This window comes from Dendropsophus ebraccatus, chromosome 10 (genome assembly GCF_027789765.1).
Source record: "Dendropsophus ebraccatus isolate aDenEbr1 chromosome 10, aDenEbr1.pat, whole genome shotgun sequence".
Taxonomy (NCBI): Eukaryota; Metazoa; Chordata; class Amphibia; order Anura; family Hylidae; genus Dendropsophus; species Dendropsophus ebraccatus.
The window spans coordinates 5,646,800-5,666,968 of record NC_091463.1 but is presented as its reverse complement, the minus strand read 5'-3'; the positions used below and the strand labels follow the sequence as shown (position 1 = coordinate 5,666,968).

At 49.1% G+C, this 20,169-nt stretch overlaps 1 protein-coding gene across 2 annotated transcripts in view; it reads right to left on the bottom strand.

The window, feature by feature from the left end:
• FUBP3 (far upstream element binding protein 3) overlaps nucleotides 1–20,169 on the bottom strand; it is a 37,856-nt gene that overhangs the window by 3,431 nt on the left and 14,256 nt on the right. Inside the window, exons 7-15 of one of the 2 annotated variants that reach the window (XM_069985787.1) lie at nucleotides 19,439–19,601; nucleotides 18,584–18,682; nucleotides 15,270–15,416; nucleotides 13,615–13,717; nucleotides 13,267–13,367; nucleotides 12,582–12,720; nucleotides 6,320–6,480; nucleotides 6,143–6,216; nucleotides 5,131–5,207 (exon numbers count right to left, since the gene is read on the bottom strand). In XM_069985787.1, the coding sequence (XP_069841888.1) occupies nucleotides 5,131–5,207; nucleotides 6,143–6,216; nucleotides 6,320–6,480; nucleotides 12,582–12,720; nucleotides 13,267–13,367; nucleotides 13,615–13,717; nucleotides 15,270–15,416; nucleotides 18,584–18,682; nucleotides 19,439–19,601 (1,064 nt within the window). The remainder of the gene's footprint in view (nucleotides 1–5,130; nucleotides 5,208–6,142; nucleotides 6,217–6,319; nucleotides 6,481–12,581; nucleotides 12,721–13,266; nucleotides 13,368–13,614; nucleotides 13,718–15,269; nucleotides 15,417–18,583; nucleotides 18,683–19,438; nucleotides 19,602–20,169) is intronic. The other variant, XM_069985788.1, reaches the window with a different exon arrangement.

The following is a 20,169-nucleotide window of genomic DNA, read 5'->3' as shown; positions in this document are numbered from 1 at the left end:
ACATACGGGAGGAGGAGCAGCACAGTATAATCACACATACAGGAGGAGCACAGTATAATCACACATACAGGAGGAGCACAGTATAATCACACATACAGAAGGGGCACAGTATAATCACACATACGGGAGGAGGAGCAGCACAGTATAATCACACATACAGGAGGAGGAGCACAGTATAATCACACATACAGAAGGGGCACAGTATAATCACACATACGGGAGGAGGAGCAGCACAGTATAATCACACATACAGGAGGAGCACAGTATAATCACACATACAGGAGCAGCACAGTATAATCACACATACGGGAGGAGGAGGAGCACAGTATAATCACACATACGGGAGGAGCACAGTATAATCACACATACAGGAGGAGCACAGTATAATCACACATACAGGAGGAGCAGCACAGTATAATCACACATACGGGAGGAGGAGCAGCACAGTATAATCACACATACGGGAGGAGGAGCAGCACAGTATAATCACACATACGGGAGGAGCACAGTATAATCACACATACAGGAGGAGCACAGTATAATCACACATACAGGAGGAGCACAGTATAATCACACATACAGGAGGAGCACAGTATAATCACACATACAGGAGGAGCACAGTATAATCACACATACAGGAGGAGCACAGTATAATCACACATACAGGAGGAGCACAGTATAATCACACATACAGGAGGAGCACAGTATAATCACACATACAGGAGGGGCACAGTATAATCACACATACGGGAGGAGGAGCAGCACAGTATAATCACACATACAGGAGCAGCACAGTATAATCACACATACAGAAGGGGCACAGTATAATCACACATACGGGAGGAGGAGCAGCACAGTATAATCACACATACAGGAGGAGCACAGTATAATCACACATACAGGAGGAGCACAGTATAATCACACATACAGGAGGAGGAGCAGCACAGTATAATCACACATACAGGAGGAGGAGCAGCACAGTATAATCACACATACAGGAGGAGGAGCAGCACAGTATAATCACACATACAGGAGGAGGAGCAGCACAGTATAATCACACATACAGGAGCAGCACAGTATAATCACACATACAGGAGGAGCACAGTATAATCACACATACAGGAGGAGCACAGTATAATCACACATACAGGAGGAGCACAGTATAATCACACATACAGGAGCAGCACAGTATAATCACACATACAGGAGCAGCACAGTATAATCACACATACAGGAGGAGCAGCACAGTATAATCACACATACAGGAGGAGCAGCACAGTATAATCACACATACAGGAGGAGCAGCACAGTATAATCACACATACAGGAGGAGCACAGTATAATCACACATACAGGAGGAGCAGCACAGTATAATCACACATACAGGAGGAGCAGCACAGTATAATCACACATACAGGAGGAGCAGCACAGTATAATCACACATACAGGAGGAGCACAGTATAATCACACATACAGGAGCAGCACAGTATAATCACACATACAGGAGGAGCACAGTATAATCACACATACAGGAGGAGCACAGTATAATCACACATACAGGAGGAGCAGCACAGTATAATCACACATACAGGAGGAGCAGCACAGTATAATCACACATACAGGAGGAGCACAGTATAATCACACATATAGGAGGAGGAGCAGCACAGTATAATCACACATACAGGAGGAGCACAGTATAATCACACATACAGGAGGAGCACAGTATAATCACACATACAGGAGGAGCACAGTATAATCACACATACAGGAGGAGGAGCACAGTATAATCACACATACAGGAGGAGCACAGTATAATCACACATACGGGAGGAGCACAGTATAATCACACATACAGGAGGAGCACAGTATACTCACACATACAGGAGGAGGAGCACAGTATAATCACACATACAGGAGGAGGAGGAGCACAGTATAATCACACATACAGGAGGAGCACAGTATAATCACACATACAGGAGGAGCACAGTATACTCACACATACAGGAGGAGGAGCACAGTATAATCACACATACAGGAGGAGGAGGAGCACAGTATACTCACACATACAGGAGGAGGAGCACAGTATAATCACACATACAGGAGGAGGAGGAGCACAGTATAATCACACATACAGGAGGAGCACAGTATAATCACACATACAGGAATCTATGAATGTATCTCATCTATAAGCAGCAGACATGAGTGATGGATCCTGCATGAAGCAAACCGCCTGCAGATCCTAACAGACACAATGTTAAAGCAATACTCCGCCCATTTATATTTTTTGTGACAGCCAATCACCGACTGAAGAGGGCAGCCCTACAACCTGTGATTGGCTTGGCAGGCTGTCCTGGGGGGAGCGCAGTGAGGTAAGAATGGGAGCTTTGTTTTCTATGTAGACCCCCAATATATAAAAAATGGAAATAGGCGGAGTACCACTTTAAGAGGCGGGATCACTGGGCACTCAGTTACTTTATTCAGACTCTCATATCCCAACCTGTAGCTGACTGGCTGTCCGAGCAGGATGGGGGACACAGTATGTTCTCACACTGATGTCACTACCAGAGGATAACGTGAGAAGTAACGGGAACATTCTCCACTAATAAGGGTCAAACAAGGTAAAAAGTGACAGTTTCCTCATGGGGCCCTTGTCCCCATTAAAGGGGTACTCCGGCAAAAATCTTTTTCTTTCAGGGCAACTGGTGTCAGAAATTTATATAGATTTGTAATTAACTTCTATGTAAAAAAAAAAAATCCAGTCTTCTCGTACTTCTCATCTGCTGTATGTCCTGCAGGAAGTGGTTTATTGTCTCCAGTCTGACACAGTGCTCTCTGCTGCCACCTCTGTCCATGTCAGGAACTGTCCAGAGCAGGAGAGGTTTTCTATGGGGATTTGCTGCTGCTCTGGACAGTTCCTGACATGGACAGAGGTGGCAGCAGAGAGCACTGTGTCAGACTGGAGAGAATACACCACTTCCTGCAGGACATACAGCAGATGGTAAGTACTGAAAGACTGGAGATTTTTACATAGACATTACAAATCTATATAACTATATAAAACCAGTTGATCTGAAAGAAAGATTTCCGCAGAGTGCCCCTTTAACACTGACCCCCCCCTGTTCAGGACGGAGGAAGTGTTTTGCGGCTGTGGTGACTGAGTGGAGGCTCGAGGTCCAGGTTAAGAGTTGACCGTTGCCACAAGTCAGGCCAGTGTCCCTTTCTCAATGAGGGAGGGTCACACAGAGTGCCCACCTGCCAGCCCCCACAATAGGGCCTCAATCAATGGGCTTTCTGTGGGAAGTCATTGAGGGACACGCCAATTAATGGACTGCGGCCGGCATGTGTCACCTCATTGGATGCTTTATGTGCGCGCTGAAGGGTCTGTAAGGAGCAATAAAACTCCCAATGTTTAGATCACTGATTAGGATGGATTGGGGGGGGGGGGTCTCGCTCACTCAATTTGTTCACCAGTTGGGAGATGAATAGTTACAGACGCTCACAATACCATCAGGGAACAAAGGGAGCGGCAATAGGACTCGTTTTCAAATAACGTAGTGGGAAAGGATTACACCAGGCAAATAGAGCCCATCTCCCAGCGTGCTTCCTATATCCCTCTCCGCGGGGCGCCGACGCACCGATCAATATCTCATACTCCGCTCGCCCAATGTTTAAGTGTTCTGCCGCTCACCCATGCTGGAAACAGCCACGTTGTAGGTCTGATAACTACCGCGCCTATTGGTTTACTAAACATTAGTCCTGCTTCACGCCTCGACGACTCTGCCGCTCTGAGGAAAATGGCTGCCTGAGCAGGACGGGAGGTAAGGGAACAGCTTAACCCCTTAGTACCGCGCGCTATACTCGTGCGTCATGTTCACACAGCGCAGAAGGGTGAGATGTAACATGCAGCAATGGCCGACATTAGAGCCATCTCTACTGTGTGCCTGGTTCCTGTCTTCAGACTCCGTGCAGTGGATTTTTTTACACAGTAACCAAGTGTCACAGAGGAGTAGTAGCTTGGCCTTTGTGTCGGCACGCACTTTGTGCCTCCTCCCCATTTTCCTGCATTTACCCATTGGCCGGCCTCCTGCTCCCGGTTATCATGTTGTTGCATGCATGCGCCATTGCAGGCAAGGGAGACGCATGCCAATTTGGCAGTTCACACCTGTGCCGCACACACACCAATGCCCTTAACTGAAACATTCAATGCACAATAACTGGGAGCAGGAGGCCGGCCAATGGGTGAATATGCAGGAAACCAGGGAGAAGTAGTGGTGAGGCGGGCAGGGGTGCGGCACAGAGGCTATAAAGACAGGGACCATGCACACAAGGGGACACACCTGTACTGCCTCGGGTCCGGTCGCTGAAAGATTCACATGCCAAGGTCTATGCCCACTGCGGCATCTAAGTGTGAATACCGCCATGTACTAGAGGATTGCTTCTACAGGGATAGAGAGAAACTTTTTTCAAACAAACTTTATTCTCTCATTTTTGCTATGTGATTGGGCGTCCTAAACTATAAACCCTCTATAGGAACCTCCCATAGGTGGCCGGACTGGTACCATCAACCAATCAGGAAGGATATAAGATCCAGCGTCTGCCTCTGTATTGGGGTGGATGGGCAGATTCCCTCCAGTATTCTGCAAATATTTATGGGGGGCCAGGTGAGCGCCCCCTCTCTGTGCACAGATAGTGGGTATATATTATGTGCAGAGACCGAGCGCTGCAGATGAGGAACCTGGGCCAAAGAAATGCAGCAGAACCTAATGCGACTTCAGCAGAGCGAGAGCCATTGTGTAGGTGGAAGGAAGAGAAGGGGGATGGCAGCAGCATACATGATCATTTCACCTTGGAAACTCTGAATAGAGAGAAGATGATAATAGGTAAGTGCAGGGATGGATGACCATTAATGTATTAGTGGAGGATATCCCTCCCCGGCTCACATCCGCCAGCCACAAATCCTCTCCGCCAAGGAGAAATAATCCACAACTGCCACAATGCAGCTCTGCAATGTGATGCCCTGCGGAGGAGGACGCTGCTTATCTGGAGCCCTCCTCCTACAGGCCTGTGTGGAACTACAAGTACCAGCAGAAGCTCTGCACATAATGGTTACACAAGGAAAGCAGAACTCACCTGGAAGCTGCTGGGCAGGCTGCTGCCATGCTTGGTAAGTGCTACCCCAACCCTGTGTTACAAACGCCTGAGGACCACTGAAAGGTGGAGAGGAATGAGAATTATTACACAATACACACCGGGGGTGACTACACTGATCATACGAGAGCAGCTTCTATAGCATATAGGGTGATGGTGAAAGACCTCCCCGCTACAGGGAAAATCTAAGCATAAGGGGGCACCAAGCTATCAATAGTATCCCTACTACACCTGGTACAGGGAGCACTGCAGCCAGTATACAGTATGTAGGGCTCTGCTGACAGGCGCACATTGGGGAAGGGCTTTAAAAGGTGACTTTCTGTAAGTCTGGGGCTCTATGTTAACCTGGGGGCTTAGAGGCAGCTGGAAATCACACGTACACTACGGCTGAACCAGCTGTATATGGGAGCTCCAAGCTGGAATTCACCCGGCTGATTCCTGAGGTATCTTGCAGCACCACTTCCACTTCAGGATACATGCACACTCAGCTGAGTTGTATAATATATAAATATATATATATATATATATATATATATATATATATATATATAAATATATATATATATATATATATATATATCTATATATCTATATACACATACATACAGCCTCTCTTCCCCTTCAGGATAGGTGCACACTCAGCTGAGTTGTATAATATTTATATATATATATAAAAACACATTTTATATATATATATATATATATATATATATATATATATATATATATATATATATATATATATATATACACACACATATACATACATACAGCCTCTCTTCCCCTTCAGGATACATGCACACTCAGCTAAGTTGTGTGTACATGTATATGTATATGCCTCTCTTCCCCTTCAGGATAGGTGCACACTCAGCTGAGTTGTGTGTACATGTATATGTATATGCCTCTCTTCCCCTTCAGGATACATGCACACGTGTACATGTGTAATATGTATAACCAGCTAAGGCACCAATCCATATGGGAATAATTCACTTACTTTTGATGAGGTGTCGCGTGTGCCTGGTTGAAAGGACTCTGACCAAAGCTGCTCGGGGCTCCGATGGCAGATCCCTTGAGAGAAAGGAGAACGTAGGAATAAGTGTCAGCGAGCAGCAGAGACTGCAGCCCCCCTCCCCTGGACAAACAGCCCCGCAGTCTATCCATAGAAACTTACTCCAACTTTCTCATCAATGAGATGCCGGGCCAGCTCGATCTGCTGCGGGAGGCCCCGGATGGTGAATATCCGGACGCCGGGGTCCGTGTTGGGAGGCGGATTCCTCTGGAGCTCCACGTGGGCTCCCGATTGCTGGTTTATGCTCTTGATATTTTCACCGCCTGCAAAGAGGAAAAAAAAAATTTTAAAATTTACTCCAATCCCCACAACTCAAAAGAAAAAAAAAAAAAGTTTTAACCCCCCCCCCCTCCAAAAAACAAACAATACCCTGTACCCGCAGGCCGTTTCCTGGCACAGACTAAAGGCGGCCACGTTCTAGATAAAGGCATTAGCTAATCATCCACAGATTACTAGTCGTCGACTAATTATGGCAGTAATGACATCTAATAGAAGCATATTGTTCCCGTGCCGCCGCCCCAGACGTGGCGCACTCATGTACACAACAGATTGTGAGGCGACGGCATATGGAGGCGAGGCGTCTGCAAACATGTCAACAGGGTATGGAGAATGGATTAAAGCGTATCCTCTGAATCAACCCCCCCGGATGAAAGAGCCAGCGCTGAGCATTGAGGAACAGCAGGGGGCGCAGTGAAGGTGAACCCTCATTACTTAGCTATTCATTAGCGGCCCGCCCTCGTCCCGTTCACCCCGGCCTTGTATTCATGACCGTCCCACACACAGTACGCCGCCACAAAAGAGGACAAAACACTGCGGCCCGGACAGGGAGGAAGAGGGGCTATATCCAGTCATGTTGATGGGTATGGACTCCATCACTCCGCCGTAGTCACATGGTGATGCCATCACCGGATACAATGAGGAAATAGCCCTCAAAATGGCCAGAGAGCAGACTGGTAAGCGTAGAGACTGATGGCGGTGAGGGACACGTCTGGCCTATTCTTTATAACATTGTAGTTCCCGTCCTGCCGCAGGACCGCCACGTCCTCTTCTTGAGTGGTAGAAACGATACGACACAAATCATTGCCAGTGAGACGGTAACCATCAGAAGATCCCCGATCATTCAGTAAAGAAGAGATAGCCAGGACACGTGGGTGTATACATAGGAGCGCCATCGCTTCTTGGCCTTTTGGCTAATACCAAGTGTAATATATACATGAGAGCGCCTATATACAGACACTGCCGGGCTCTGCTCACTATACGGGTGATAAGCAGCACAGGACGGGTGTAGCAGAGCTCCTATATACAGACACTGCCGGGCTCTGCTCACTATACAGGTGATAAGCGGCACAGGACAGGTGTAGCAGAGCTCCTATATACAGACACTGCCGGGCTCTGCTCACTATACAGGTGATAAGCGGCACAGGACAGGTGTAGCAGAGCTCCTATATACAGACACTGCCGGGCTCTGCTCTCTATACAGGTGATAAGCGGCACAGGACGGGTATAGCAGAGCTCCTATATACAGACACTGCCGGGCTCTGCTCACTATACGGGTGATAAGCAGCACAGGACGGGTGTAGCAGAGCTCCTATATACAGACACTGCCGGGCTCTGCTCTCTATACAGGTGATAAGCGGCACAGGACGGGTATAGCAGAGCTCCTATATACAGACACTGCCGGGCTCTGCTCACTATACAGGTGATAAGCGGCACAGGACAGGTGTAGCAGAGCTCCTATATACAGACACTGCCGGGCTCTGCTCTCTATACAGGTGATAAGCGGCACAGGACGGGTATAGCAGAGCTCCTATATACAGACACTGCCGGGCTCTGCTCTCTATACAGGTGATAAGCGGCACAGGACAGGTATAGCAGAGCTCCTATATACAGACACTGCCGGGCTCTGCTCACTATACAGGTGATAAGCGGCACAGGACGGGTATAGCAGAGCTCTTATATACAGACACTGCCGGGCTCTGCTCACTATACAGGTGATAAGCGGCACAGGACGGGTATAGCAGAGCTCCTATATACAGACACTGCCGGGCTCTGCTTACTATACAGGTGATAAGCGGCACAGGACGGGTATAGCAGAGCTCTTATATACAGACACTGCCGGGCTCTGCTCACTATACGGGTGATAAGCGGCACAGGACGGGTATAGCAGAGCTCCTATATACAGACACTGCCGGGCTCTGCTCACTATACAGGTGATAAGCGGCACAGGACAGGTGTAGCAGAGCCCCTATATACAGACACTGCCGGGCTCTGCTCACTATACGGGTGATAAGCGGCACAGGACGGGTATAGCAGAGCTCCTATATACAGACACTGCCAGGCTCTGCTCACTATACAGGTGATAAGCGGCACAGGACAGGTGGAGCAGAGCTCTTATATACAGACACTGCCGGGCTCTGCTTACTATACAGCAGTCAGACAGGTGATAAGCGGCACAGGACGGGTATAGCAGAGCTCCTATATACAGACACTGCCGGGCTCTGCTCACTATACAGGTGATAAGCGGCACAGGACGGGTATAGCAGAGCTCCTATATACAGACACTGCCGGGCTCTGCTAAGTGAGACAAACGGCAGACGTGAGGCTGCGGTCACATGATGTACATATGCAGGAAGGGATCGGCTGCAGCACCACATGCCCCAACATCCCAGTGCTCCTTAAAGATTTCCTTTCACCTCTAATGTGTCTGGGTGACTGTGGGGTCATGCTGGGAGTTGTAGTTTAGTAATAGCTGTGGAGCACTTCTCTGATGTGTCTGGGTGACTGTGGGGACATGCTGAGAGTTGTAGTTCTGTAATAGATGGGCAGCACTCCTTGTGTACAGGTTGTTGCCAAGGCATGCTGGGAGTTGTAGTTGTACCCTGGCACAGTGTCTCAGTATATTACCAACCACTCAGGTCTATTACCTGGTACGAGGGGCAGACAGGCCTTTTGTGCTGCGCTTTCTATACCTGTCCTCCTCCCCGCTGACGCCCTCCATGTAAATGGCCTCATTTTCACATTGGCCGCTGACACGATCCCAGGGAAACCAGTGAAGCCGGATCCCAATTTGTTCCCTGTTAGTCTGTGAGAATTTCACCGCCGTGGCCCCTCCTCTTCTTTTCTATTTACAGGGACAGCAATAGTAAAAGGAGGAAGGGGGGGGGGGGGGGGGGGGGAGATCAGGGGCCCCCAGCGGGTGGCAAATTGTAAAGCAATTAATCAAGGCGGTTAAAAGGCAGAGTGGACAGGACCGGGGGGCGGGGGCCCCTGACTGCACTGACACGCTGTTTATCATGGAAATGTGAATGGGCTGGGGGGCGGCCTGGTCAGGAGCTGACACTACTATAAGAGCCCGAACCAACCAAACCAGATGTCTGTAACATTACACATGTGCTGAGGGTGCGGCCACGTGATGGGAGCTGTCACTATTAGGGGACTCCATCACATACATCATATCAAACGGACTGATGGATTCAAAATACCCTGCAAGACTTCTCAGAAAAGCCGACAGGTGGAGGAGTGTAAAACACGATAGAGGCCTTTTTACTTTCTTCACAGGACTAATCCCTGGGGGGCAGGTATAAAGAAAAACATGGCCGCTTTCTTCCAGAAACAGCGCCCCCTCTTGTCCTCATGTAGGGTGCAGTTGTGCTGCTCAGTATCATTGTGGTTAATGGAGCTAAACTGTAATACCACACACAACCTGAGGTGGCGCTATTTCTTCTCTGTCGCGGCTGGAAGGACTTGGCAGTGGCCTCAGTCTACCATAGAAAATCCACCGCCTCCTACGATATAGAATATAAAGAACAATGCAGGCACTGAAGACATTACCCAGAGAAGTGATCAGGAAGGATCCGGCGCTTTAGAGGTTAAGTCAATATCTCCCAATAGTAAGGAGACCAGGCACCTAATCCCTAAATGAGGCCGGGAATGGTTGGCACAATGCCAGCTGTCACCCCACATGTACAGAGCCAAAAGAATAAACCTCGGCGCTGTTATAGTCCATTACCGGGCCCTGCGGCGGTAGAAACGTGCGCTATATGAACACTCCACACAGCACATTAACCGGGCGCCACTTTTCAGAAGCCGATAAGCAAGCCATATTTTACAGCAGGGGGAGAGGGCAGGCTGGGTAAGCAAATTGGCTCTAAATATACTTAAGTGCCCGGCTGCTAATCGTCGTGTGATTATAATCTAATTACACCGCCGCGCTTCACCAGGCAAAGGAAGGAGAAGAGATTTATGGACGCTGCGAGCCTATACAAAACTCCGGAGCCGCACACAAAACACAACAGAGAGCGCGCCAAAATACAGCCAGTCTAACCGGGGGCGATGGAGGAGAGCTGCAAAAACCAGAAGGGGAGGCACAACCATAGTGGGGGCAGGGGCATCTGCGGCATATGGGGGTCTCTCAATGGATGAGGTTTGGGCAGAACATGGACGGATGTGTTAGATTTCCTGCTCAATCCTTAAAGGGGTCGTTCACCAAAAAATATTTTCTTTCAAACCAACCTCTCCTACTCTGGACAGTTCCTGAGATGGACAGAGGTGGCAGCAGAGAGCACCATGTCAGACTGGAGAGAATACACCACTTCCTGCAGGTAAGTACTTGAAGACTGGAGATTTTTCAATAGTAGTAAATTACAAGTCACTGGCACCAGTTAATTTGAAATAATTTTTTTTTTTTTGGTGAACAACCCCTTTAAATTCTCAGGAAGATAAGCACCAACAGGGGAGTCTGACAGTGGCTGCGGTGAGTGTGTATGGGGTGAACAGGACAGACAGCAGTCCCACAGCCAAGCAAATACAGCAACGGCCAAAAACAGACATGTAGAGCTCGCAGCAGTAGAACATCCATATATCAGATACCTGTGGATAGATCTTAAGCTATATTCTTTAACCCCTTTAACCTCTTAAGGACGGAGCCAATTTTTGTTTTTTGCGTTTTCGTTTTTCCCTCCTTGTGTATATAAGGCCATAGCACTTGCATTTTTCCACCTAGAGACCCACATGAGCCCTTATTTTTTGCGTCACTAATTGTACTTTGCAATGACGGGCTGAATTTTTGCATAAAGTACACTGCAAAACCAGGAAAAAATTCAATGTGTGGTGAAATTGAACAAAAAAAAATGCTATTTTTTTTTATTTAGGGGTTTTTTTGTTTTACGCCATTCGCCCTGGGGTAAAACTGACTTGTTATGCATGTTCCTCAAGTCGTTACGATTACGATGATATATAACATGTATAACTTATATTGTATCTGATGGCCTGTAAAAAATTCAAACCATTGTTAACAAATATACATTCCTTAAAACCGCTCCATTCCCAGGCTTATAGCGCTTTTATCCTTTGGTCTATGGGGCTGTGTCAGGTGTCATTTTTTGCGCCATGATGTTTACTTTCTATCGGTACCTTGATTGCGCATATACAACTTTTTGATCGTATTTTATTAAATTTTTTCTGGATTTGATGCGACCAATAACGTGCTATTTTTTTGTGCTTACGCCGTTTACCGTGCGAGATCAGGAATGTGATAAATTAATAGTTTGGGCGATTACAGACGCGGCGATAGCAAACATGTTTATTTATTTATATTTAAAACATGGGAAAAGGGGGGTGATTCAAACTTTTATTAAGGGAGGGGACTTTTTTTTTACTAACAACAACCCTTTTTTTTTTTTTTTTTACACTTATACTAGAAGCCCCCCTGGGGTTAGGGTTATTCCCCCCCCCCTGGTTGGGGTCATTCCCCCCCTGGGGTTGGGGTTATTCTCCCCCTGGGACTTCTAGTATAAGTGCATTGATCTCTCATTGAGATCTTTGCTGTATGGTTATATCTATATATCTATATATGGTAAGATCAATGAGATCGGCACTCGGATGCTTTCGGCTGCTGCTGCCGAAAACAAACGAGTGCCGAGCCGGGATCAGCGCCATTTTGGAGCAGACACCTGGCCGGCACAGACATTGTCCCGGAGGAGCGATCCACCCCACTAGACACCAGGGAAGTGCTGCATCCCGTAATTGGATGCAGCTGTTATCTTTGACAGCTGCATCTGATTACTGTATTAGCGGGCACGGCGATCGGGCCATGCCCGCTAATAGCCGCGAACCCGGGCTACGCGCGGCACCCGGGACCGCGGCGGTTCAGAGTGGGGTCGCCGCGCGGCCCCGCTCTAAACACCTCCTAGGGACATAGGACGTACGGGTACGTCTTATGTCCCTAAGAGCTAAGGAGACTGTGCAGAATATTCCAGCACCTCACAGTGGCTACACAAGGAGGAGGATCCCAGCCCAAACCTAACAGCTGCTCAGCATGAAATTAGGGGAAAGACCACACTAGGCGGCTGCGGAGGCGCTGTACCTTTGCCTATGACGAGTCCACATTTGTCAGCTGGCACGGTGTAGGTGATCTCTTGCATTCCGCCTGTACAATAATTCCATTCGCTTCTAGTGCGCCCTTTTCCTCGAGGCATGGCGAGGCTGCCAAACCCATCCCGTTCCTGCAAATAAAGTGGAGAAAATGACATCCGGTGTTAAATCTGTACACCCTACGGACAGCATGATGGGGTGGAGCCGGGGGTTTCATACTCTCACCTGTTCTACACATCAATGATAGACCTTATACTTCATGCAGGATTAGGGTAGATGGCAGCAATGCCCACACCTCTATGAAAGGGCTTCTCTACCATGGCTGAAAGGGTCGCACCCCGACACGTTCCTTATAACACTATAGGCCAGTGTTCCCTAACTGAGGTACAACCCTCATGTCCTGTAAAGCTTCTGTAATAGGAATAGTTTTTCTGGAACAGCTAGAGACCACTGCATTATGGGGGTTGTAGTTTTGCAACATCTGGAGGGCAACATGTTGGCAAACACCAATTTGCATATGGGGGTTTGTCAGAGCATGATGGGAGCTGTAGTTGTGAAATGGTGAGGCCACAGGTTGGAGGAACGGTGCTATAAGGCCATGAAGATGAAGGAATATCAGGGGGCTTGTATCATAAAGCCCCCCTTCCCCCGGTTAGGTGTGATGTCTGCGGTCTCACCTGTGCAGTCAGGATCAGCTCATTGATGATGTGTGCTGCGTGCTGACACCGGTCAGGGAGGCCCATTACTTGCGCCACTCTCTCAGGGCTGATTCCATCATCTGCAGGAGGGATACACAACCAAAGCAAACCATTTACCCCAGCGCTCAAGCCGCTTCACACAGTCATCTAGAATCAACAGCAGCAAACACAAGCCCTCTGCTTGCTCAGATGTAATGGCGACCTGCGAGAATCCGCCAACATTCAAGTAAAGCCGAGGAAGACTATGAGACGTCTTATCAGAAAGGGGCAAACTGACCAGAGAAGATGGAGAAAAACAGGGGAATAAGCTGCAACGATCGCACAAACCTGGCTTGAACTGAATCCTTACGCTGGCGTCGTTCTGAATCTTCTTGATCATCTCGCCATTTCTACCGATTACAATTCCTACTGCGAACCTTGGTACGGAAACCTGAAGGAAAAGAGGGAACGTGAGTGAGGAAGCTCCGGCACCATCTGCATGGATTCATTACATCAGCGTTCTGACATCTATGGAGCTTCAGCCGTCACATAACTACAACCCCTGGCATGCTGAAAGCTGTCAGTGCTTGAGGGGAGTTGTAGTTCTGCAGCAATTCTATAAATTCAGGAGACAAGGAACATTGCATTAGGCCAACTCAGGCTGCTGCACCACTACCGGCATGCTGGGACTTGTAGTATAACACCAGCCCGGAAGAAACATGTACTTCTGGCCTGATCAATTTTAAAGGGGTTATCCAACATGTCCACTTTTTCCTGAAACAGCACCACTTTTGTCCTCACTTTGGATGGGGTTTAGCAGCTCAATTCCATTGAAGAGAATAAAGCTGAGTTCTAACACCACATACACCCTGAGGACAGGGGTGGCCATGTTTTTGTAAGAAAGTAGGTGTGCTTTTCTAATTCTGGATAATTCCCTTTAAGAACCTTCACCTACAAGGCAGGGGTTGGACAATGGGGGCCAATATGACAGGTTGGGGGTCCTAACGGCTCCTGCTTGAATGGAGCAGCCAAGTATGACCACTGATCACACCATACTCGACCACTCCACTACCTCCCTCCACCTGTGGATAGTTAATACGTTAAAGGGTTATTCTCATCTCAACTAACAGTTAGAAAGGTTCTTCAAGATTAGAACAACATGGCCGCCTTCTTCCCCAGACAACACCACTTTGTCTCCAGTTTGGGTCCAGGTTTTGCAGTTCATTTCCATTGAAGTGAATGGAGCTTAACTGCAAAACCATACAAAACCTGGAGACAAGAGTCGTGCTGTGTCTGGAAGGTGGTGGCCATGTTGTTCTAATCCTGGATTGCCCCTTTTAAGGGTCCGTTTACACACACAGATTATCTGACAAATATCTGACAGATTTTTGCAGCCAAAGCCAGGAATATAGACTATAAACAGGGAACAGGTCATACAGGAAAGACAGATTTCTCTTTTTTTTTTTCAAATCCATTCCTGGCTATGGCTGCAAAAATCTGTCAGATAATCTGTGTGTAAACGGGCCCTTACTCGTATCTAGTTTAATATTTTTGGAAATATATTGATTTAGCAAAATTGCCTTCCTACTACTGATATGCTGCAGCCCCCCTCCATTGTTGACAGCTCGTTGTCTAGGTTACAGACTACCACTCTGCTCTAAAAGCAGTGGTCTGGCTAGTATAGATTACTGTACACTGGTGTATTATACTGCAAAAAATATATATTTCCTACATACACACACCCCAGTCAGACCGTTGTTTTTACAGTAGAGTGGTGGTCGGTAACCTAGACAACAAGCTGTCAACAATGAGAGGAAAAGAGGAGGCGCTGGCAAGTTTGCTAAATGAATGTATTTCCAAAGATGACTAACTTGACTATTAGATGAGATGGGAATACATCTTTAGTTCATTCATTGAAGATTAACGGGACCAAGTATTAAAATCAGAGGCTAAAAAACATCACAACATCATGAAGTAGTGTAATGAAGAATGGTGTAAGGTACCTTTATACTCAGTAAAGGAGTCAGTGCAGCTAAGCTGGAGCGTACCTCTATGCTGCCCCCCATCCTGGAGCTCAGGTCACTGCGGACCCCTCGGAAGTCGGCCACGTCCTTCTCTCGGATGATTTCTAGGACCAAATCTCTTGCTTGCTGCAATGCAATAAGGAAAGAATAAAGCAGCTGGCAAGTAACTGGAAAATCTCTTCCATTACAGTATGAGCGGCTGGGGCAAAACTACAGGACAGGCATGATGGGAATTGTAGTTCTGAAACAGCTAGAGGGCCGAAGGTTCCCCATCCCTGCTTTAGCTGTAAGGGTCCCGTCAATTGCAGTCTAATTCAGTGTGTGTGTAAAAAACAGTGTGAACGTGACCAAGGCCTGTGCACACTGCAGAGATGTTCTAGCTGGCAAACAGCTCCTTATATCTCAGCTTTTCGGGGAACCCCGCGCTCCGCTGCAGACAGGGGGGGGGGGGGGGGAACCCCGCGCTCCGCTGCAGACAGGGGGGGGGGGGAACCCCGCGCTCCGCTGCAGACTAGGGGGGGAACCCCGCGCTCCGCTGCAGACTAGGGGGGGGGGGGAACCCCGCGCTCCGCTGCAGACTAGGGGGGGGGGGGGAACCCCGCGCTCCGCTGCAGACTAGGGGGGGGGGGGGGGGAACCCCGCGCTCCGCTGCAGACTAGGGGGGGGGGGGGGGGGGGGGAACCCCGCGCTCCGCTGCAGACTAGGGGGGGGGGAACCCCGCGCTCCGCTGCAGACTAGGGGGGGAACCCCGCGCTCCGCTGCAGACTAGGGGGGGAACCCCGCGCTCCGCTGCAGACTAGGGGGGGAACCCCGCGCTCCGCTGCAGACTAGGGGGGGAACCCCGCGCTCCGCTGCAGACTAGGGGGGGAACCCCGCGCTCCGCTGCAGACTAGGGGGGGAACCCCGCGCTCCGCTGCAGACTAGGGGGGGAACCCCGCGCTCCGCTGCAGACTAGGGGGGGAACCCCGCGCTCCGCTGCAGACTAGGGGGGGAACCCCGCGCTCCGCTGCAGACTAGGGGGGAACCCCGCGCTCCGCTGCAGACTAGGGGGGGAACCCCGCGCTCCGCTGCAGACTAGGGGGGGAACCCCGCGCTCCGCTGCAGACTAGGGGGGGAACCCCGCGCTCCGCTGCAGACTAGGGGGGGAACCCCGCGCTCCGCTGCAGACTAGGGGGGAACCCCGCGCTCCGCTGCAGACTAGGGGGGAACCCCGCGCTCCGCTGCAGACTAGGGGGGAACCCCGCGCTCCGCTGCAGACTAGGGGGGAACCCCGCGCTCCGCTGCAGACCGGGGGGAACCCTGCGCTCCGCTGCAGACCAGGGGGAACCCCTGCACTTGCACTTAAAGGGAATCTATCAGCTCCCATGGAGGGGGAGTGGTGAGGTGGGCCAAAGTGCGGCATGAAGCCCCTCCCAGCTTGTATTGAATAGTCATTGCGCTCACCCGGTCAGTGTAGTGCGCGCAAGCCCCAGCAGCGATTCGCGAATAGCGCGAATCGCCGCGGGAGCTTGCACGCACTACACTGACCGGGTGAGCGCAATGAACATTTAATACAAGCTTGTAGGGGGAGTGGTGAGGCGGCCCAAAGTGCGGCATGAAGTCATCACCACTCCCCCTCCATAGGAGCTGACAGATTCCCTTTAAAGGTTGATTCTTTTGGGGCCGTAGCGGAGCTTTTCCACCTCGCTGTCTCTACATTCACACTGTTTATTTTTCCTATATGGCGCTCTGACCTCTTCGCCACCACCTTGTACTTTGTCCGAAAACAAAAAAACTATTTTATTTTTAACTATGAAGCTCGGGGGGGGCTGATGGTGAGGAACGCAAAAGGAGTTCAGAAAATGCAATGAACATCAGTTCCCTAAATATCCCATCTTTATATAGCGCCGACACACTGTGCACACATAGATGCCCGTTACTGAGCGGTGCTGGATACCCGGCCACTACTTGAACGGGGAACTCCGGATAAGAAAAACTTGTTTTCTATTAAAAGTGCATTAAAAGTTATATAGCTGTGTCTATACAATGTATTACTGTATCTGTACGGTTCTGCCACACTGGCAGCTGATAGGAATCCAGGAAGTGAAGAAATCCACATTGTCTCCCGCTGCTTTCCTCTCTTAGGAGACAAATCTTCCATGCCTCTGTCTCACATTGTTAGTGTGTTTGCTGATGATGCAGACAGGGGGCAGGGCGTGATGTCACAGGAGGCGGGGCGGGACCGCCAATCCCCTGACTGATTCACCATCTCTTTCCGGCCAGAAGCAGCTGCTGCACTAATTTTACTGATTGCAATGGTGGGGGCTGTGATAATCACATGAGGGAAAGCATTGCATTCTGGAAAATGCTAAACCAGGAAGAACAGAAACACAAAACAGAGCAAACCCCCCCCCCACACACACACACACACAAACCAACGGATTTTTGGTAGTTTGAAAACTGGGATAGGCAGGTAAGTAATGCTTTATGCTTCTACAGAACTTTAATTTTTTAACTTCTACCTGGTGTTCCCCTTTAACCTTCTGTCGTACATAATGGAATTGCTTTGTCTCACCAGAACAAATCGCTCTGGACTAGAGTTGAGCGAATAAGTCAAGATTAGAGATGAGCGAGCCTGGAGCATGCTCGAGTCGATCCGAACGTTCGGCATTTGATTAGCGGTGGCTGATGAACTTGGATAAAGCCCTAAGGCTATGTGGAAATCATGGATATAGTCATTGGCTGTATCCATGTTTTCCAGACAACCTTAGAGCTTTATCCAGGTTCAGCAGCCACCGCTAATCAAATACCGAACGTTCGGGTTCGGATCGACTCGAACCCGGTTCGCTCATCTCTAGTCAAGATGTTCAGGTTCTGCAAAGTTGGATGCCACCAGGAAAACATGGACAAGGCCTATGGTTGCATCCACGTTTTCCAGGACACCCTAGGGCTACATCAGACTTCTAAAGCCGAAAAGTGTGTGTGTGTGTGTGTGTGTGTGTGTGTGTGTGTGTGTGTGTGTGTGTGTGTGTGTGTGTGTGTGTGTGTGTGTGTGCAAACACTGAGCGCTCGAGTTCAGATAACGTTGCCGAACCCAAAAACGTTTACAGGTTTGCTCAACAACTGGAGCTGAGCAGATGACTTCAATGCAAACAGCACCGGCCATAACACTGTACTGCGCCTGATAGGGAGATGGAGCCCACGCACGGCTTATAACCATTTTTGCTATACCCTGAGCCGGAACAAAGTGTTTGGCCCCCTGAGGGGGATGATAAGTTCCCGGCCCAGCTGCCATACACACTATTCTTCTGTACCTGCACTTTGAAGGGGTCTCCTGTGATCCGCAGGGGTTTGTCAGCACCGGTAGGTAATGGGCCGTCTTGAATCATGATCATTTTAACCCCGGTTCTCTCCTGCGGAAACAGATCAGAAGGTTATTTGTGAAGACGTAGAACAAAAAAGTATGTTTTATTCCCTCATCGGGGAAAGTGGATCCCATTTCTGATGTGGACCTCTGCGTTATAGCTGTGTGGACACAATGGCTGCAGTTATGGCGCTCTGTCTGCAGCGACCACCAATAACCCTGGCCGTTCTGCATCACAGCTATGAATTCTGCGTTTCCTCCTCCGCGTGACAGGAGTGACATTACAGCAATGGCGCTCCATCATCAGCCCCTCCCCCACACCATACACATTTCAGGCAGTGACATTTGCGCTACCTGTCACCTGAGTGACTTTCCCGATCGCTCATTACGTAAGTGTAACCGGTGATTACCATCACTCAGCGTCGGCTGGGGGGGGGGGACCTTTATATCCACCAGAGTAATAAGATAAAAAAAATGTTTTAAATGTCATATTATAATAAAAACAGAAGAAAAACCAAAACAGAATTTAAGAATTAAGAAAATGAATTTATTATTATTTTTTTAAAGGATCAGCGTTATCGGGAATTAAGTGGTAATTAGCGGCAGACTGCACTCCGGCGAATTACCATCCTACAAAGGGCGCCCCACACTGAGCGTAATTACACACTTATACCTGCTGCAGCGCAAAACTATTAGCAAAATGGTGTAGATGGAAAAAAACACCACACAGCACTGGGGGAGTGAGGAGGATGATGATGCTAGAGGCCTAAGTGAATTGTGCATTAACCCCTGCAAGGCCGCTTACCTGAAGCTGTTTGATAGTCTCCCCTCCTTTGCCGATGACCAAGCCAACTTTGGAAGCTGGGATGAGGATTTCCTGGACGGTGCTGTTTCCGTCCATGTCGTTATGGAAACCAGGCCCATTCCGGCAGCGCTCCACTATCTGACTCAGGAGACGCTTTGCCTGCCTGTAAGGACACAGCATCAGTATGAGCCGAAATAATGCAAAGACCTCAAAAGTCACTGGGTGGGTCCTGCATCCCCTAAAACAGGGAAGGGGGACCTGCAGGCCTACAGCTGTTGCAAAACTACAATTCTCATCAGGCCTATGGCTCTCAAGGTATGATAGGAAGTGTAGTTCTGCAGGTTATGCACCACTGGTCCCCAAACCTGTCACTCTCCATCTGTTGCAAAGTTGTAGTTTTACGCCAGCAGGGGAGTTAAAGCACTAGAACAAGGATGGGGAAGCTTCGGCCCTCCAGCTGCTGCAAAACTATGAAACCCATCATGCCTGGACAGCCGAAGCAGCTTTGGCTATCCAGGCATGATGGGAACTGTAGTTTTGCAGTAGCTGGAGGGCCGAAGCTTCCCCATCCTTGCACTAGATGCCTTCAGCTGAGGAGTTATAGTTATGCAACAGCTGGGCGGGCAAACATTTAGGAACAGATGCATGATGGGAGCTTTGCAACAGCTGGAGATCACTGTCCTAGAGGATATTATAAGTGACTATTTGTTATATATAGAGAGGAGCATGCA